The 18,700-nt window shown below is 40.0% G+C and overlaps 1 protein-coding gene across 3 annotated transcripts in view; it reads right to left on the bottom strand.

Annotated features, from left to right (window-relative positions):
* Window positions 1-18,700, bottom strand: part of AGTPBP1 (ATP/GTP binding carboxypeptidase 1) — a 208,424-nt gene that overhangs the window by 82,277 nt on the left and 107,447 nt on the right. For all 3 annotated transcript variants that reach the window (XM_089662110.1, XM_089662111.1, XM_089662112.1), the window contains 5 exons: window positions 17,737-17,945; window positions 15,968-16,145; window positions 12,000-12,097; window positions 7,832-7,951; window positions 2,890-3,584 (listed from right to left, as the gene is read on the bottom strand). In XM_089662110.1, coding sequence (XP_089518236.1) covers window positions 2,890-3,584; window positions 7,832-7,951; window positions 12,000-12,097; window positions 15,968-16,145; window positions 17,737-17,945 — 1,300 coding nt within the window. The remainder of the gene's footprint in view (window positions 1-2,889; window positions 3,585-7,831; window positions 7,952-11,999; window positions 12,098-15,967; window positions 16,146-17,736; window positions 17,946-18,700) is intronic.

An 18,700-nucleotide genomic window follows, 5' to 3' on the forward strand; every position in this document is an offset into this window, starting at 1 on the left:
TCTGCCAGGAGCTTGATATATTTGAGTACCATGTTCTCCTGAGCCAGTTTGATGCAATCCTGCAAAATAAGCAAAGAAACCAGGAAGTATAGATCAGGTTGGCTGCACCGAAGAGATCACACTATTGATATTTACATGTGGGCACCTGAATGGGTCATTCAGTCTGACACTGTGTGGGTGGAGCTAGTGATCCTCGTATATAATATATTATAGACCATTGTTGTGACAATCAGTTCCCCGTGGGGTCCACATTAGGGACATGGGGGTAGATATGCTGTTCTCGGCATCATGACACCAATATTTTCACAATGCATGTCATACAGTCATATTGGGAGGAGCCAGCAAGGGTCATGCATTGTGAAAATGTGGGCCTAAATGCCACAAGAATAGTCTAAAATGTAAAGTACCGGTAATATATACAAGTAGCACTTGCTCCTCCTATACAATGCCAGACTACACTGCCTATCATGGAGCTGTGTTCAGAGATATAAAAAAATGCTAAACACCTCTGAAAGTGGCTTTTTTGCTCTATCAAGTGGTTATGCCCCTTCTTTGAGAAGAGAACTTGCTTCTAGTTTGGAGAATTTTGGGATCCAGGTCACACATGGGAACTTCCAGACTTTTCCTCAAAAACAGGAATGTTTGGGTCTACCAATTTTAAAGAACCCCTCCTGTACAGGATATTGCTGGTCAAAATGCTTGGGAGGAAGAACACCTTATATGGAGTCTCTATGCCAAACAGGCTGTATTAGTGAGTGCACTAGAAAGCCTCAAAAGGGTGGGAGCTCATAAGAGAACCCAAACTGGAGATTTTATAGACAGCTGATTGTCGAAAGGTTGTTGCAGATCTGAGCCTCCTCATGTACCCAACTCATAGCCAAGGGATAAAGTACTTTCATCCCTGCACCATGTTTTCATCGCCATTGAAAATAATGCGTTTTGCGATCACAATGATTATGCTGCAATCCCAAACTGCCCAGGTGTGAGTGGAGCCGCCCTGGTTCACACGTGTGATTCTGGATTTGTTTTGAAACTCACAGATTCACATGACAGGCTAGATATTTTGTGTATCTAGTGAGGTGGTTTATACAGATGCAATCCACATGCATTGTGTTTTGGGTGCCATTATGAAAAGGGTCCTGTGCAAGTTTGTAACGGTGCGTTCCAGACTCGCAACTGAAAGAGTAGAGTGCCATGAAGATATAAGTGTTCACACAGGATTGCTATTGACAGGAGTTTCTGCACTGAAGTCTATGGGAGGCAGTTTCCCATTGAAGTATATGGGAGGCGGTTTCCCATTGAAGTCTATGGGAGGCGGTTTCCCACTGAGGTCTATAGGAGGCATTTTCCCATTGAAGTCTATGGGGGGGGGGGGGGCGACTTCCCATGGATGTCTATGGGCCACAAGTTCCTATTGAAGTCAACAGGAGCAGTGTGTGAACCCAGACGCCAGGACGCAATTTCTAGTCACCATGGCGACCTGGGGTTTGTTGAGCCCTGTGCAAGGAGAATGCAAAAAATCATCCTTGTGACTCCTGTGATAGTGATCCTGCTATAAAAGTTTGCCACAGTTGCAGCAAAAATGCAGAGTAGGTTTCAGGTTTGAAGAGAAAAGGAAGACTGCCCTGACCTTGAAAACTCAAGCAAGGGACAAGTGCTCTAGTAGTCAGCATTAGGCCCATGGTCAGGGACACTGTAAGCCACCCTGGAAAGTCAGTGGATCAGGTATGCAGAAGGACCACAGAACTGCCTACCTTATGCCCAAGATCCAACTTACTGCTAAAATGTAAAGTGCAGAAAAGGGAAACAGGGTCAGTAGAGCAGCTGCTGGGTTCCAATTTTTCTTTTGTTTGCAAAACCTCATAAAGGGGGGTGCTAGGCTTCAGATTTAAAAGAGTTGTATTCCCACCACTGGCCCATAATTGTAAGGAACTTTGGCCAGAGCTCTGGTATTAACCCTTGTGGAGGTGCAACCGGAGCAGTTAATAGAAGCGCACACCAGGCTCCCATACAATGCAAGGACCTTACTTGCCACAATAATGGCCTGGAGTACACCCTGCAGCCTCTAAATGTCAACAGGCTAGAGAGTGCTAAACAGGATCCAAGGTAACATGCCCACTGCCAGACAGTCTTCATCCCTCCAGTGGGCATACCCTACTTTAGAGACAGGGTTCCACCACAGATGGACCACAGCCCTGGACCTTTAGAGTGCCTGGCAGTCAACCCAACACGTTGCGTCAGATGAGCACCAAATAGTGCCTAGAGGGCAGCACTGCATTTTGTTTCCTGGTAGGGTCCAGATATGGCACTCAAGAGCAAAGCCCAAGAGTAGCTGATCCAGAAGTTGCAAAAAATGAACTCCAGTGGTTCTGCAGCTTCTGAAGAGTCTTCTTGTTTAGGGAAAAGTAAATGGTTTCCTTCTCTCATAGCAGAGAAAAAACATTCATTTTCCTAAAGAAAAAAACTGGGGCATGTTAGGAGTGAGAGGGGTTATACTGGGCTGTCCGTACAGCTTTATTACAGGTTACAAAGGTTGGGATAGCATAAGAAATATCAAGGATCACTTTGAAATACATTCTGGTTTCTAAGCTGAGGTAAAAAGTTTGCTTCAAACCAATTACCACTCCTTGAATAAATAGTATATAGCAACAGTAAGGTATGGATGGATTTTTTTTTATTTATAACCAAGTGTGTACTGTAATTTTACAGATATTAAGTTAATACGCAACTGTGGAACTATCCCATTGTACTATAGAAGAAATCAAACTTCTTGGATCTGGTCAGTAGCAAAATGAACAATAGGAATGTAGACTGCAATATGTTTCCAAAAGGATTGTTGTCACTGTTTGATAAATGCCCTATTTTAATAAGATGTACTGTATGACTCACCTTTGTACACCATAAGGTCTTTCTAATATGGGCTCTTTGAAGAATGGTGGCACATGGCCAAAGTAGTCCGGATAAGCCACTTCCGAATACTCTGGAACCGATTTGGTATTCTTCACAATTTCTATGTAAAGGTCAGGATCGTGAAGGGGCAGGAAGTTTTCAGTATCCAGCAAACCCTGTAAGACTTGACTGCTTAATGGACTAGTGTCTTCTTCATCTTCGGGTAAAACAGTAGAACAACACAAAGGACCTAGAGTCACTGAATGCTTATCAAACAAGTTATTACCACATGATGAATTCTGGACAGGTTTACTGCAGGAATGGGATAAAAAATTAGGCTTGTCTTTAGCAGAGCCATTTTTGCAAAGATTATTGGCTGAAGACTTTTGCAGTGAGAGTCTGTCAAGATCTCTAACAACATCGCTGTTCAAGTAGCAGCATGAGGATTTCTCTGTATCACCCTGAGTCTGCTGAAAGGAGCCATTGTGGTCTCTCTTTATTTCTTTCTTTGGCACATCTAAGAAGTTTGGTCTTTTTTTACATTCATCTTCTAAAGAAATATTACTGCCTTTTCTGGTCAGCTCTTTAATGATATGTCTTGGATTGTAAATTGGTTCTTCTTCTGCAGTTGGGACAATGATAGGTCCGCCACGGTTTGCACCACGTACTGGCTCATTTGACACCAATTCAAAGTCCTTTGGCATAAATGTAAGACAAAAAGACAGCATATTCTGTGATATCCAATAAACTACATGGTTAAACATTTTAATACAGCTTGCTTAAAGTGTATTTCTACTTTTTAAGTTTTTGAGAAAACCCCACTATATGTTTGTTATGTGTTCCTATTCACACAGCACACCTAAAAACATATTTAACAAATATTTCTTAATCTTTTAGGGGTTTCTAAAGAGAAGGCGTCATAGTTGACTGCAAGCATTTCTCAGCTAGCTCAGCATAATCTGTCCTAATATCTGGGATGGGGACTGGTGGACTCCAGTTCCTATTAACATACAATGGAGTCCCTAAACCTTTACCCTTATGTTAAGACAGACAGTGTTCAATTCTAGTAAAACTGATAAAATATCTGCCTCCAGACAGGCTTAATTATGATACACACAGCTTCCCAGTCCCCCTCAAAGAGGATTAAAGTGGTTCTAAAGGCTGGTGGTTTATTTTGCCTTAAAAGTAGGGTTTGATTTTTTTCCCGCAAAAAATACTTACCTAGGTGGATGCAGCATTGTTCTGATGCTGCATTTGTCCCCCGCTGGCTCTAAGGGTCAGAACTCAGCAATCAAATGACCGCTGATCGCTGAGTTCTCACAGCCGCTCTGAGCAAAGAGTGGTGATTGTCAGACATCACTGTCTGGTCTTCCCCCCCAGCACTCACTGGAGTGTTGGACTTTAGATGGGGAGGGAGCAGCTGGGTCAGGCTCTCAGCGCGTCACTGAGAGGCTGAACCAGGTCGCGCTCCAGACTCTGGGGTGGATACCGACTTTAAAGTCGCGATCTCTCCCCAGCCTGAACCAGCTGAGTGATGTCAGCCGACAGTGGTCAGCTGAAAACAGGTTACAGGAGTGCAGAATGAACTGCACTCCTGTGATTTACAGGAAAAGTATAGCCAAAAGAGCTTTGGCTGTACTTTTCCTTTAATGCATTCTATGCATTACGCCATCTGAGTGCAGCTCCTCCTACCCAGTTCTCCCTTATGCTTACTTGAGCTGATCTCGATCCAACACAGTGCATGAGAGCAACAGATCTCTCCTTCCTCATGAGCTCAGACAGCAGTGGGAGTCATTGGATCCCGCTTCTGTCAATCATAGCTAGTGAGGAGGGAGTGGGGCGGAGTCATGCTGTGTGTGTCTATGGACACACCGAGCTGGCTCGGGAGCTAGCCTGCATGAGTGCCCCCATAGCAAGTGGCTTGCTATGGTGGGAACTTGGCAGGGAGAGAAGTCAGGAGCATGGGCAGGGGACCCAAGAAAAGGAGGATCGGGACTGTTCTGTGCAAAATTGCTGCACAGACCAGGTACGTATGACATGTTTTTTATTAAAAAAAATAAAGGTTTACAATCACATAAAGCAGAATTTTTCTTTGCTGGCAGTTCCAGAAAAGAATCTTAAAAAGGTAAGCTGCAATTCTTTTTTTTTTTTTGCTATATGAATGGGGTTACATACAACTCCTATATTGTCTATTATTCTGAGATACGTACTAACCATAACCATGATATGACATATCCTTAGTTAAAAATGTATGAAAAAAAGAGATTATGTAAACTGAAAAAAAATGAGTTAAATGATAAGATTCCATTTTTAACTGTGACTGCACTTTATTCATTAACAGCAAAGTGATTCTTGCCATTTAAAAAAAAAATCTCAAAATATACAATCCCCATAGAGCAAACATTTAACTGGTATACTGCCAACATTGAAATAATCTTGTGAAAAGATCTTCAAAATTTGGAATACTTCTGAATGTTTTAGATGCCTGCCCCTTGCCGACCCATAAGTCTGTAGGTCACTACTATATCCTGTTGTTATCTAAGGGTTGGTATATGGAACCACAAAGTGCAGCAGGAGATGGTTACATCTGACATCCATGTCTAGTGTGTTCCATCCATTCCCCAGTATAAACAAGATGCATACATTTACATAATTTTAGAACTGTCTGGTCCGGTCACATGATCCCCTTGGTCAACCATCAGAGACTGCAAGGGAGAGAAAAGAGCGCTCAACAACTGCTGGTAATGCCTGGGAGCGGAACATCACCCATAGACTTCTATGGTCCATCTGTTGTCAGAGCTCCCACTGCTGGCGTACAAAGGGAAGCCAGATCACATGGCTGGACCAGAGTGGGCTGAAAATAGTTAAGTATATACATTGTTTTTGAAAGGTTAGGGAGCATAAATGTCGGAAGGGGTCAAGGGGCATTTTTAAGGCTAGTTAGGCTTAAGCTGGAATTTCACCCTAAAAATAACAGTGCAGTGGATTAACCCCTTCACGTCACTTGTAAGCAAATATACGGCCCCACTGGACTGGGATTTTTTCCGTAGGGTTGCATATTTGTGTACCTGTCTTTTGTGCTGGGAGCACGCTGCACAGTGTGCTCCCAGCACAGAGACTGGGGTCTCACTCAGAGCCAAGGGTACCATGGTAACACACGGGACCCGGAACTCCTGATTCCAGGTCACCTGATCGCTGTGATAGCCTCTGATTGACTATCATAGTAATCAAAACTGTGAAGCCCGCTCTTGTGTTTTCTCTTTCTGAATGGAGGAGATATATTGTATCTCTCTCTGTCTTTTCAGAGAGAAAATAAAACGTGTGTGTGTAAACAAAAAATAGATAAATAAAAATAATTAAAAAAAAAAACAAAACCTAGATCAAGCTTTGATCTAGGTCAGTGCCAGGGTTAGTGTTTGGGTCAAGGTCAGGGTCAACGGTCAAGGTAGGGTCAGAGTCAATATTTTTTTTTCACTGGTTAGGATTTTTTTTTTAATTTTTAAATTAGTATCAGTGTCAGTTAATGTCAGTGTACTTTAGGCAGGATAAAAAAAAACCCAAAACAAAATGTGCACTATTGTTTCTATGCCGTACTATGGGTACAAACAACTAACATACACACATGTGGTATTGATGTGATAGTCAGGAGCAGGAGAATTTATTTTGGGTTGTTCTTTGGTGGTAGGTTATGGTAGTAGCAAGAAATGTACAGCTAAATTTAGAAAAAAATATTTGTTTTTACTATTTTGGGCCAGGTTATTTTCAATAATAAAAACAAGAAAAATCCATTACCATTTACCACCAAATGACAGCCAAATTTATCCTTAAAAAAACAAGGTATAATCCACCTGGATGCACAAGGTAGTTGTGATGATATGGTCGGTTTTGATAACACATGTCAAAGTTGCAAAATTGTGCTTAAGCGTTAATATTTGTTTTACCCTTAGGCGCGAAGGGGTTAAGGCAGATTTCACACTGATCAGTTTTTCTTCCGCTTTTGCATTCCTATGGAACTCTTCACACTGTTCCTTTGTGGGTCTGCTGTGTTTAGTAAAATCCCGCTTGCTGCATTTTTGGTGCAGGTTTGGTGCGGTAAAAAACCCACACCAAAAACGCACATCCCCACTGAAATGCATGGAAAAAGCATCAAAAACACATAAAAAATGCACCCGTGTTGGGTTTGATGAGCTTTTTGAGACACAAGTCCTGTGTAAAATTCCCTGCATACATGGTAAAAACACGCATACGTGTATTTAGCGCGCTTTTGCTACAGATCAGTGTGAAAGTAGCTGAAGTATGTTGTGAATATAACCCAAAGTGATCCATACCTCTTTATACTTGTTAGCCTGTACAAGGCTTCACATTGGCTCTGATGCTAATATGTCTAGGAAGTGTGGGAACCTAACAAAGTAACGGAGATGGGGGGCAGGAACTGTTATGAAATGATTGTAGCAAATACTGTAATAGGGTAATGGGTATCCTGATACAGACATTACTCTCATTTTAACCATGTCTATCCCTCTTAAAAATTACAATCTTCAGCCTTGTACAGGCAGGTGGTGCTACTAATGACCTCTAACACCTGTAAAAAGAAGTATATGTATACATTTAGTGGCTTGCAGTATTGAAACTTATTTTTTTATATATAAAAAACTTCTCCTTCAAACCTTGAAACAAAATGTAGACACTGTCTGATGTCTTATTATGTAAATTTTTTACAACTTTTGCCTGTTTATTTTTTAGATTTTGTTAATAAACTTTACTCCTATAAAACTAAATATTTAACATTTTCGAAAATTGGATATGAGGAAAAGAGATTAACAGGAAAGACCAATATTCATTATGGATATGCAAACCGTTATGCAGAATGTGTAGAGATGCCATTCTACAATTAGTGGAACTATCAGACAATTTCTGCACAGTAATGCTTCTTTATGTTCACCTGGAAATCATCTCTTAACTCTGGAAAAAAACGTTCATATATCTTCTTCAAATCTTCTGCAGATCGCCCCAACTCTTGTACAGGTTTGAGTTTACTTATGTCAGTCTCTATGTCATCATTCTGGTATAAAAAAAAGCAACAGCAAAATAGAAAAAAAGAATTATCAATAAAATAGAAATATTCATTCGTATACTGATATATATGGTCTATGACCTTCCCCCAATCCTATCACTGCATAATAAAAAAGCAGCAGAACACTGATGTGATCATCAGTCTGTTCTTCTCATTTTCAGCATATTTCCTGTCAGCATACATAACAGATCCTGACGGACTATTATGCAGGCCATAGATGGGGAGAAAACCGGACGATTTTTCTTTAAAAAAACGAAAAATCGGTCGTTCAATCAGCCGACGTTACCAGGAACGGTAAAAAAAAATCAGCCGATTTTCATCCCGTCTACAGCCAGCAAAAAGTGTCCCTGCAGAGAGCTCCGCTATTTCTTTGATAGTTCTTTGACATTTATAGCGGCTGCAACATTGTATCTATTTGTATCCATTTCGGATACAGATGTTTTTATTCAGAAACAAATAGATACATTGTTGCAGCCACTATAAATGTCAAAGAACTGTCAAAGAAATAGCGGAGCTCTCTGCAGAGACACTTTTTGCCAGACTGGAATTCTTCTTCTTCTTCCTCTTAATCTTCTTCATCCTCTTCTTATTTTTCATCCTCTTTCTCTTCTTCCTCTTCTTCATCGTCTTCTTCTTCCTCTTCCTCTTCTTCTTCATCCTCTTCCTCTTCTTATTCATCATCCTCTTCTTCATCATCATCCTCTTCATCATCCTCTTCTTCTTCATCATCCTCTTCTTCTTCATCCTCCTCTTCTTCTTCATCCTCCTCTTCTTCTTCATCATCCTCTTCTTCTTCATCATCCTCTTCTTCTTCATCATCCTCCTCTTCTTCTTCCTCCTCTTCTTCTCCTCTTCTTCTTCCTCCTCCTCTTCTTCTTCCTCTTCTTCTTTTTGTCTTCCTCTTGCAGGTCACTGCTCATGCGCAGATTTTTTATCGGTAAAAAGATCTGATTTTGCCGATCGGCCGATTTTTGCGGCAATGATGGGCAAATCGGCCGATCGGCAAAATCAGCCGATCTTTTTCAAACTTTACCGATAAAAAAAATCGGCCAAAATACTGAAAAACGGCCGACCTATTAATCCACTAATCCGAAAATTGGCCGATTTTCGACCCATATATGGCCTGCATTAGTGCTGACCCCATCTCTCCAAATCTGGGTAAAATGGTGCAGGGGGTTACAGGGGACTGATATCAAAAGGGATGCAGGTACTTTCAATAAATATATATATATATATATATATATATATTTATTTATTTTTTATTATTATTATTTTTTTTTTTAAGAGTACATAACCAGATTAAAATGTCATTTTTTATATTTGCCTGAAGTCAGCTTGAAATAATGGCTCAAACTAAACAAGCAAAATGATAACTAATTGCTGCCTTTAACTTTGTAAAGGCAGAAAACTATTATCACTTAACCCCAAAGTTGCTAACATGGTCAGATTTCTTCAACACAAAATGAAAAGACAATATGCATATAAATATGTCCTAAAATCTCAGAGCCCAGCTAAAAACTTCCAATGCCTTCTTCTTATGCAATATTTCATGTTCCCACTGTGTGCAATATAAAGCCTCTGTCTTTCATTTTCAAAGCTTAACTGAATAAGCTGAAGATAGAAGCCGATTTATTGCCATGCACAGCTGCTTCAGATTCTGGCTGCTCCAGTTTGGATGAATTCCCCCCATTGCGTTTGTATCTCTCTTGCACTTTTGTATATTTTCATATGCAGACATTGAGATAACATAGAAGTATGATGGAGCTCATTGTAGTAATTATCAGTTATAAATTAAGATTTTGCCTTTGTTTGTAATGAGCAATGTTTTATGATTGGCAGCTGCAATTGTCATGGGTCAGCAGGAATGAGGGATTGTACATGTAAGGATTAATGCAGCTGTGTGGGTACAGATCTCTCCTTCTGATTAGGGCTTTTTAGCCAACACGCATTAGGGTTCTCATTGCTGTATAATGCTACAGACTTTTAATTAATAAAGAATTGGAGGTTTACAGTCGGGCTCTAGCATCTATATTAGGATGGACTGTTTATGTGTACAAGGGTGCAGTAATAGAGTCAACGACCAAAAAGCTATATTGCTGTGAAGGAAGAGCTCATCTGTCCTTTTTCCTTATTCAAGAGTATCCATATATGGCAAAAACTATACAGTTGTGCTCAAAAGTTTGCATACCCTTGCAGAAATTGTGAAATTTCTGAATTTATATTGAAAATATGACTGATCATGCCAAAAAACTGTCTTTTATTTAAGGATAGTGAACATATGAAGCCATTTGATACTACATAGTTTGGCTCTTTTTTAAATTATATTGATAACCGATATCACCCAAATGTCCCTCATCAAAAGTTTACATACCCTGGAATGTTTGGCCTTGGTACAGACACACAAGGTGACACACACGGGTTAAAATGGCAACTATAGATTAATTTCCCACATTTGTGGCTTTTTAAATTGTAGTGTCTGTGTATAAATACTCAGTGCGTTTGTTAGCTCTCATGTGGATGCACTGAGCAGGCTAGATACTAAGCCATGTGGAGCATAAAAGAACTGTGAAAAGACCTGCACAACAAGTTAATGGAACTTTATAAAGATGGAAACAATATAAAAAGATATCCAAAGCCTTGAATATGCCAGTCAGTACTATTCAACCACTTATTAAGAAGTGGAAAGTTCTAGAATCTCTTGATACCAAGTCAAGGTCAGGTAGATCAAGAAAGATTGTAGCCACAACTGCAAGAAGAATTGTTCAGGATGCAAAAAAAACCCCACAGGCAGGGGCGGACTGACAACTCATGGGGACCCCGGGCAATAGGGGATCATGGGGCCCCTGTGTCCTCACCCAAACTCAAAACCACACCCAACAAAGCCTATAAAAGGTACTAGGGGCATCTCATGGGGCCCCCTACTGACCCTGGGCCCTCGGGCAGTGCCCGAATGGTCAGTCTGCCCCTTCCCACAGGTAACCTCAGGAGAAATACTGGCTGCTCTGGAAAAAGACAGTGTGTATTTTTTAAGGAGCAAAATACAACAGTTCTTAAACAAAAATGAACTGTATGGTCGAGTTGCCAGAAAGAAGCCGTATCTGTGCCAACGCCATAAAAAGCCCAGTGAGATGTGTCAAGGTGTTGTTGGGTATATTGTAACCAGGATTTTTTGTGACATTGGAGCAGTAAAGGCATCTTTCTGGCAACTCGACCATACAGCTCATTTTTGTTTAAGACCTGTTGTACTATTATATTTTCAATATAAATGTCAAAATTTCACAATTTCTGCCAGGGTATGCAAACATTTGAGCAAAACTGTATCTTGCACACAGTGGGAAAATTAAATACACCATAAGGCATGTTGTAATTTACTGTTATCCAAACTATTGCCCAGAAGCCAAATACGGCCATTTGCTTGCTTTTATTTTGTCCCAGGGGCATCATTCCCTCCACTCCCAGTAATAGTGGGGCACTCCCAGTAATAGTAGTGCCACTGACACCAACAATTGGTCACTAGTCTTCTTACTGACACCAACGATGGGACACTATACCTCAATGGAGAACTATTCCTTCCACTGAAACCAATGATGGGCCACTATTCCTTCTACTGATGTCAATTATGGAGCACTATTCCTTACACTGATGCCAATTGTGGGGCACTATGCCTCCCACTGATACCATCAATAGGGCACCATTACATTCCCTAATACCAATGATGGGCATTGTTTATGACCACTGATGCCAGAACATTTTCATCTCCAACTGGCCACAGTCCAGCCCCCGTGAAGTTTGAAGGACAGTAAACTGGCCCTTTGTTTAGAAAGTTTGGATACCCCTGCTGTAGGTAATGGGGGCATAAATTATTGATGTATTTTATTTATTTCAGAATATCAAAATTACACTTTCCTGAGCCTTCACATTTAATCGTATTATTGTAGCAAACTCTCAAAAGAATTAACGGACAAATAGTCAAATAGACACCATCGTGTATGACATAGAAGTCAAGCAGCTTGCAAAACTAAACTTACAAACTTACTTTGAAAACCTGCTCATTATCTTCTTCATTTTCAGCATCTGCTTCTGCGTCTGCTTCTGTGTCATCATTGTCATCACTCTCATCGACTACATCATCAACTAGGAGAAAAAAAGAATTGTTGCTTAGCTATAGCATTGGCCAATTCCCTCTAAGCGAGTATGTTATTAACACAGTGTGGCTGACATGCTAAAGGGCCAGAGCATAGTAACTTTGCAAAGTGAATTTGGCTAATAACCACTTTGCAAAGAATATCCAATCACATGCTGAACAAAATGCTTGGAGCTGCACAGATCTTTTCAGGCCGAGATCCGTCACTGTACAAGACAGACTGTAAAAGTGGGTGCTCAGGGAAGATTTTAGCAGATGAAGGCATTTTCAGAGAGTCCAGGCTTATGATCTTTAGCAAGGCCAAAACAGGCTGCTCTAACTTAAAGCTGAACTAACATCACACACAAACAAAAGATTTCCCAGCTCACTTACCAGCCAGCCTGCAAAACAACCAAATTGGCCCTGTCTATCCATTTACGTTAAAAACAGGTTTTGTTTGAACACATTTGCAATTGTATGTGTAAGTCGCAGTGCCCACAACAAGGCTCTTCTGTATACTGTGGTCCTAACTCTATAATTTTCAGAGTCTCCTAAATTGGAGCACATACAGCAGTGGATAGATTAAGGGCATGTGTCCCTGGAGGGAGCTCACTCCTCTGTAGTCTAGGTTCACACCTATGCGTTTTCCATTGCGTTTTGAAAAAACGCACAGCAGTCCATTTAACATGATTTCCTATGGGACATGTTCACAACTTTTTTTCACCCGATGCATTTTTTGGAAAGGATCAGAGACTTTTTTAAAGCAAAATGTTGCATTTTTGGTTAATAGACTTCAAAGGAGAGGCTGCAGAAAAGCAAGCAGTGCGTTTTAGACGCATTTTTAATGTGTTTTTTATGCATTCTGATCTGCCCAGCAACAAGTTGGAAAAAAACGCATCAAAAACCTGGCAAAAATGCATATGGAAAAATGCAAAACACACCACAAAAAGCACTGCAGAAAAACAAATCAACGCAAACTGCATAGGTGTGAACCTAGCCGTAGTGCGTTTTTGATTCATTTTTGACATGTTTTTGATGCATTTTTGATGCATTTTGAATTTTAATCTGCCCAGCAGCATGTTGGAAACAAAAAAACGCATAAAAAAATGCATAAAAAATGCATGTGCAAAAATGCAAAACAAACCGCAAAAAGCACTGCAGAAACGGATCAAATGCAAACTGCATAGGTGTGAAGCTAGCCTTAAAGCTGAACTCAACTGCTTAATAAACCTTCTCCCCCCATATCTTGCTCCCAAGCAACCATATTTCCTGAGCGGGCACAAAAAAATCACCAGTCCCTGCCATTTATTTGGGACCTGGCAGAGACTAGTGGTGCATCTGTGCCCCCGTTCTTGGCAGCTGAGCACTAAAGCTGTATATGACACTTGTGCGAATGCAAATAAATCTTCCACATGTGCACAGATGTGCCCCACTCTATCGTCTGCTCTGCACATGCGCTGCATCTTGAGATTTTATATATATATATATATATATATATATATATATATATATATATATATATATACACACATACAGGTGAAACTCGAAAAATTTGAATATTGTGCAAAAGTTCATTTATTTCAGTAATGCAACTTAAAAGGTGAAACTAATATATGAGATAGACTCATTACATGCAAAGCAAGATAGTTTAAGCCGTGATTTGTCATAATTGTGATGATTATGGCTTACAGCTCATGAAAACCCCAAATCCACAATCTCAGAAAATTAGAATATTGTGAAAAGGTGCAATATTCTAGGCTCAAAGTGTCCCACTCTAATCAGCTAATTAAGCCATAACATCTGCAAAGGGTTCCTGAGCCTTTAAATGGTCTCTCAGTCTGGTTCAGTAGGAATCACAATCATGGGAAAGACTGCTGACCTAACAGTTATGCAGAAAACCATCATTGACACCCTCCATAAGGAGGGAAAGCCTCAAAAGGTAATTGCAAAAGAAGTTGGATGTTCCCAAAGTGCTGTATCAAAGCACATTAATAGAAAGTTATGTGGAAAGTGTGGAAAAAAAAGGTGCACAAGCACCAGGGATGACCGCAGCCTGGAGAGGATTGTCAGGAAAAGGCCATTCAAAAGTGTTGGGGACTTTCACAAGGAGTGGACTGAGGCTGGAGTCAATGCATCAAGAGCCACCACACACAGACGGATCCTGGACATGGGCTTCAAATGTCGTATTCCTCTTGTCCAGCCGCTCCTGAACAACAAACAACATCAGAAGCGTCTTACCTAGGCTAAAGAAAAACAGACCTGGTCTGTTACTCAGTGGTCCAAAATCCTCTTTTCTGTTGAGAGCAACTTTTGCATCTCTTTTGGAAACCAAGGACCCAGAGTATGGAGGAAGAATGGAGAGGCACACACTGCAAGATGCTTGAAGTCCAGTGTGAAGTTTCCACAGTCTGTGTTGATTTGGGGAGCCATGTCATCTGCTGGTTTCGGTCCATTGTGCTTCATTAAGTCCAGGGTCAACGCAGCCGTCTACCAGGAGATTTTAGAGCACTTCATGCTTCCTTCCGCAGACGAGCTTTATGGGGATGCTGACTTCATATTCCACCAGGACTTGGCACCTGCCCACACTGCCAAAAGCACCAAAACCTGGTTCAACCACCATGGGATTACTGTGCTTGATTGGCCAGCAAACTCGCCTGACCTGAACCCCATAGAGAATCTATGGGGCATTGCAAAGAGAAAGATGAGAGACATGAGACCGAACAATGCAGAAGAGCTGAAGGCTGCTATTGAAGCATCCTGGTCTTCCATAACACCTCAGCAGTGCAATAGGCTGATAGATTCCATGCCACGCCGCATTGAGGCAGTAATTGCTGCAAAAGGGGCCCAAACCAAGTACTGAGTACATATGCATGCTTCTACTTTTCAGAGGTCTGATATTGTTCTATGTACAATCCTTGTTTTATTGATTGCATGTAATATTCTATTTTCTGAGATTGTGGATTTGGGGTTTTCTTAAAATGTAAGCCATAATCATCACAATTATGACAAATCACAGCTTGAACGATCTTGCTTTGCATGCAATGAGTCTATGTCATATATTAGTTTCACCTTTTAAGTTGCATTACTGAAATAAATGAACTTTTGCACGATATTCTAATTTTTCGAGTTTCACCTGTATATATACTATATATATATATATATATATATATATATATATATATGTAATATGGGTGGACTGCACAACAATGATCAATCACAGTGCATAACCATCAGGCCCTCCCAAAGGCCATATATAGAAAAAAGAAAATTGGATTACTGCATATAAAAAAAAAAAACTTATTGCTGAGCAATCACCATGCAAAAAAATGGACAAAGCCATACATCATATTGTTGAACACTATGATGTATGGCTTTGTCCATTTTTTTGGATCACCCTTTTGTATGGTGATTTTTGAACAATGAATACATATATACACAGTGTGTGCGTGCGTGCATAAAATTTCTGTAAGTGTGAGGGGGGTGGCACAAAAAAAGTTACTTTACTGAGTTAAGTTCAGCTTTAAGACAATAGTCACTATAGGCTGTTAATTCCTCTTGTTAGTACCTGACAGCTGGGATTAGATCTGTCATTATGGGCAACAAATCTACCTACCTTTCCTACAGTCTTTATTGATCAACAAAGTAATAACGTGCATGATGTGTCAGTAACCAAGAAAAGAAGCCAGTGATTACAGTATGTTTACATTGCAATCAAAACCAGAATGAAGAGCTAAAAATAATAACAGATAACAGATGAGTGAGGTATAAATATAGGCAGTCAAATAAAAATACGATATAATATGATAAAAGAATCATCATCTGCAATATGTCCATTGAGACAAGGTGATCAGGTCCCTAAAACTGAATGTCAGCACACCTACCTTCAGGAGGCATATTGTATATCTGAGCCACAGGTCCACTTGTAGGTATAATAGGCAGCTGGAAATGGAAAGCACTTTTGATGGTTGGCAAGGGAAGACGGTTCTTCGGGAAGCATTTTCTCATTATAAGACTAGATGTATTAACAAGAGGGTCCAATGTCCTAACAGCCTGACAATCCTTTAAGAAATCAAAAGAACATGTCAAACCTCCACTAATCTTAACAACTATTTAATTATGAGCATCCCAAAAACACCCATCCCATCCTATTTTTATTTACAATATTGTCTGACCTCTACTCTTATCCTGGTGATCTAATCTGCTAATGCATTGATTTAACACATTCAAAACAACTGCTGTTGCCTCCCAACTATCTTTCTGACAAGCCACCACAATCTTTCAGTTTCAGATTGATCCTGTGCACATGCAGAACTTTGTTCCTTTTTTTACCATAAAAAGGAACAAAAAGCTATTGGTTTCAAGAGCAGACTACATTTTCCTTTGGCGTCGTAACGTTTTTAGAAAAATATTTCAGTTGTTAACTTTTTTTTTGCACTACTGCACACTTCAATAGAGAAAGGACTACTGACATGTTCTTGATCAAAAACATTAATTTAATTTCAAAGTGGAATCTCAGAAAACAAATCCCTGGGATTTTTCTGGATTATTGTCTCCGATATACTGGCACATTGATATTAGCAAAACTCTATTTGTTACCTTGGTAAAAAAAAAAATTATGCTACTCTTGTTTTAAAAGTATTATGTCCTGCAGGACTTAAGGACATCTGCACTACAACGTCCCACAAATACCAGTTTAATCTGCCAGTGAAGTCCACCTAATGCAGCTTCCTGTGATGATGTGGCACTGGAGCTGCACTGCTCCTGAATTTAGAGCAGTGTTGCCACTCTCACATAAACTGTACCTGCTTGCACTACAGCGGGATGAAAAAACGTTGGGGGGCATAGTTATCCGCATTGAATTTGCTCATTTTCAAGCTTGTAGCTTCTCATTCAGCACCTGGCCACACCTAGTCCTGTCTGCTGCTTTCTGGATTGGAAACACTGCCTTTATTACTGAAAACCTCCCATTGTGAGTTTAAAAAGGGAAACCGTTAGCAGCAAAGTATACCTTTTTTTCAATCACTGGTCCACCTTATAGTGACATTAATTTTTTGATTCAGGTACACAGTGTTGAAAAAATACTTTTACTGATATCTGTGAATTTAACTGTTGCAATTTACCCCTTAAAGTGGTAGTCAGGAGTAAAAGTCACAAGTTGATTTTAACTATAGGTAAGCCTAAAGCTTACCTATAGGTACAGTAAATATTTCCTAAACACGCACCGTTTAGGCGATATTTACTTTAGCAGCAGCCAGTGAAGTTACCACCACATGCACACTGGGCTCTAAATGGACTGTGCAGTCCATTCAGAACTCTATGTCGTGGCCGTGATTCCCGCGCCCATGTGTAGAAGTGACGTCATGGCGGCTCGGTCATTCATACAGCTGATGCCTGCAAAAATGGAAGGAACACCACCACCGGAGGGCTTTGTTTTCAGGTAAGTATGTCACAATGTGCTAGTAGGCCATGCATACCAGCACATTGACTTAAACCACCTGGAGGCCCAATTTTTGTTCTTTTTTTGGTGCAGTTTACAACCGCTTTAACTGAAAATTTGTTTATGCCAGCCATTCATTTCATCACCTTTTTATGACAGAATTATACAATATCTGAGCATAATTTCAATTTGCATATAATGTAGGACACATACCTGTGAAGTGTTATAGAGAATTTTCATACCATTGGCATCGGAGAAAGCTTTTCTACCCAGTTTTATATTTGTAATATTTTTAAGGCACTGAAGAATGCCCTTTCGGATTAACATATGTCTATGTCGAGTGTCATGACGATGCCAGTCTAAATAAATCGTTAAGAGGCCATTGACATATCCTCGATCTACAGCTTTCCTGGCATTTGTTTCTGAAAATTAGATATAAAGTTAATAAAAAAAAATACTGAGGATCAAATAAAATGAAAAAAAAACAAAGAAAAACAGTTATTGAAAATTCTATATTTATATTGTTTCCTGTATAAAACAGATGTTTAGACTATAGTGGCATCTATAGAAATGTTGGCACTAGATAAATTGTTAGGAACCCTGTACAGTTTATGACCAGACTGAATCTAAATTTCAGGCTCTGTTCACACCATCAAGGTGCGACCAAGCATGCACCTTTTTTGCACGTTTAGGACAACCCATTATTTCAATGGGCTGCAAAATACACAAAAAAATGGGCAAAAAAATGTGCCTGCACCATTTCCAAAATCGTGCAGCACCAAAATGCATGGTGCTGCGATACCATGCGTTATGGTGTGCACAGACATGCAAGTGTTAGTAATGTGGGGTGCAATTAAGGATTAATGACAATGCTGTAGGTAAGTAAAGAGCAGCATGTTTTTGTGTGCTGCAGGAAAGAATGCAATTTTGTGCACATTCCCTCAACGCAACAAGTGTGAATGAGGCCTCCATGTATATCATATCTTTTAATTTACAAAGTAAATAGCAATCAGTATTTAAACGAGGGCTGGACATTTTCACGGTTATTACTGTACAACTCTACACACTACTAGACATATTCAGTGCAAAAAGCAGTACAATAGATTGAATTCATTTTGTAGCAATCTCGCTTCAGTAAAGTTCTGTTTAGCTGCTAGGTTGGTTTTTGGAACTATAG

This window comes from Staurois parvus, unplaced genomic scaffold, assembly GCF_062004578.1.
Source record: "Staurois parvus isolate SC_StPar_1 unplaced genomic scaffold, SC_StPar_1.0 ptg001432l, whole genome shotgun sequence".
NCBI lineage: Eukaryota > Metazoa > Chordata > Amphibia > Anura > Ranidae > Staurois > Staurois parvus.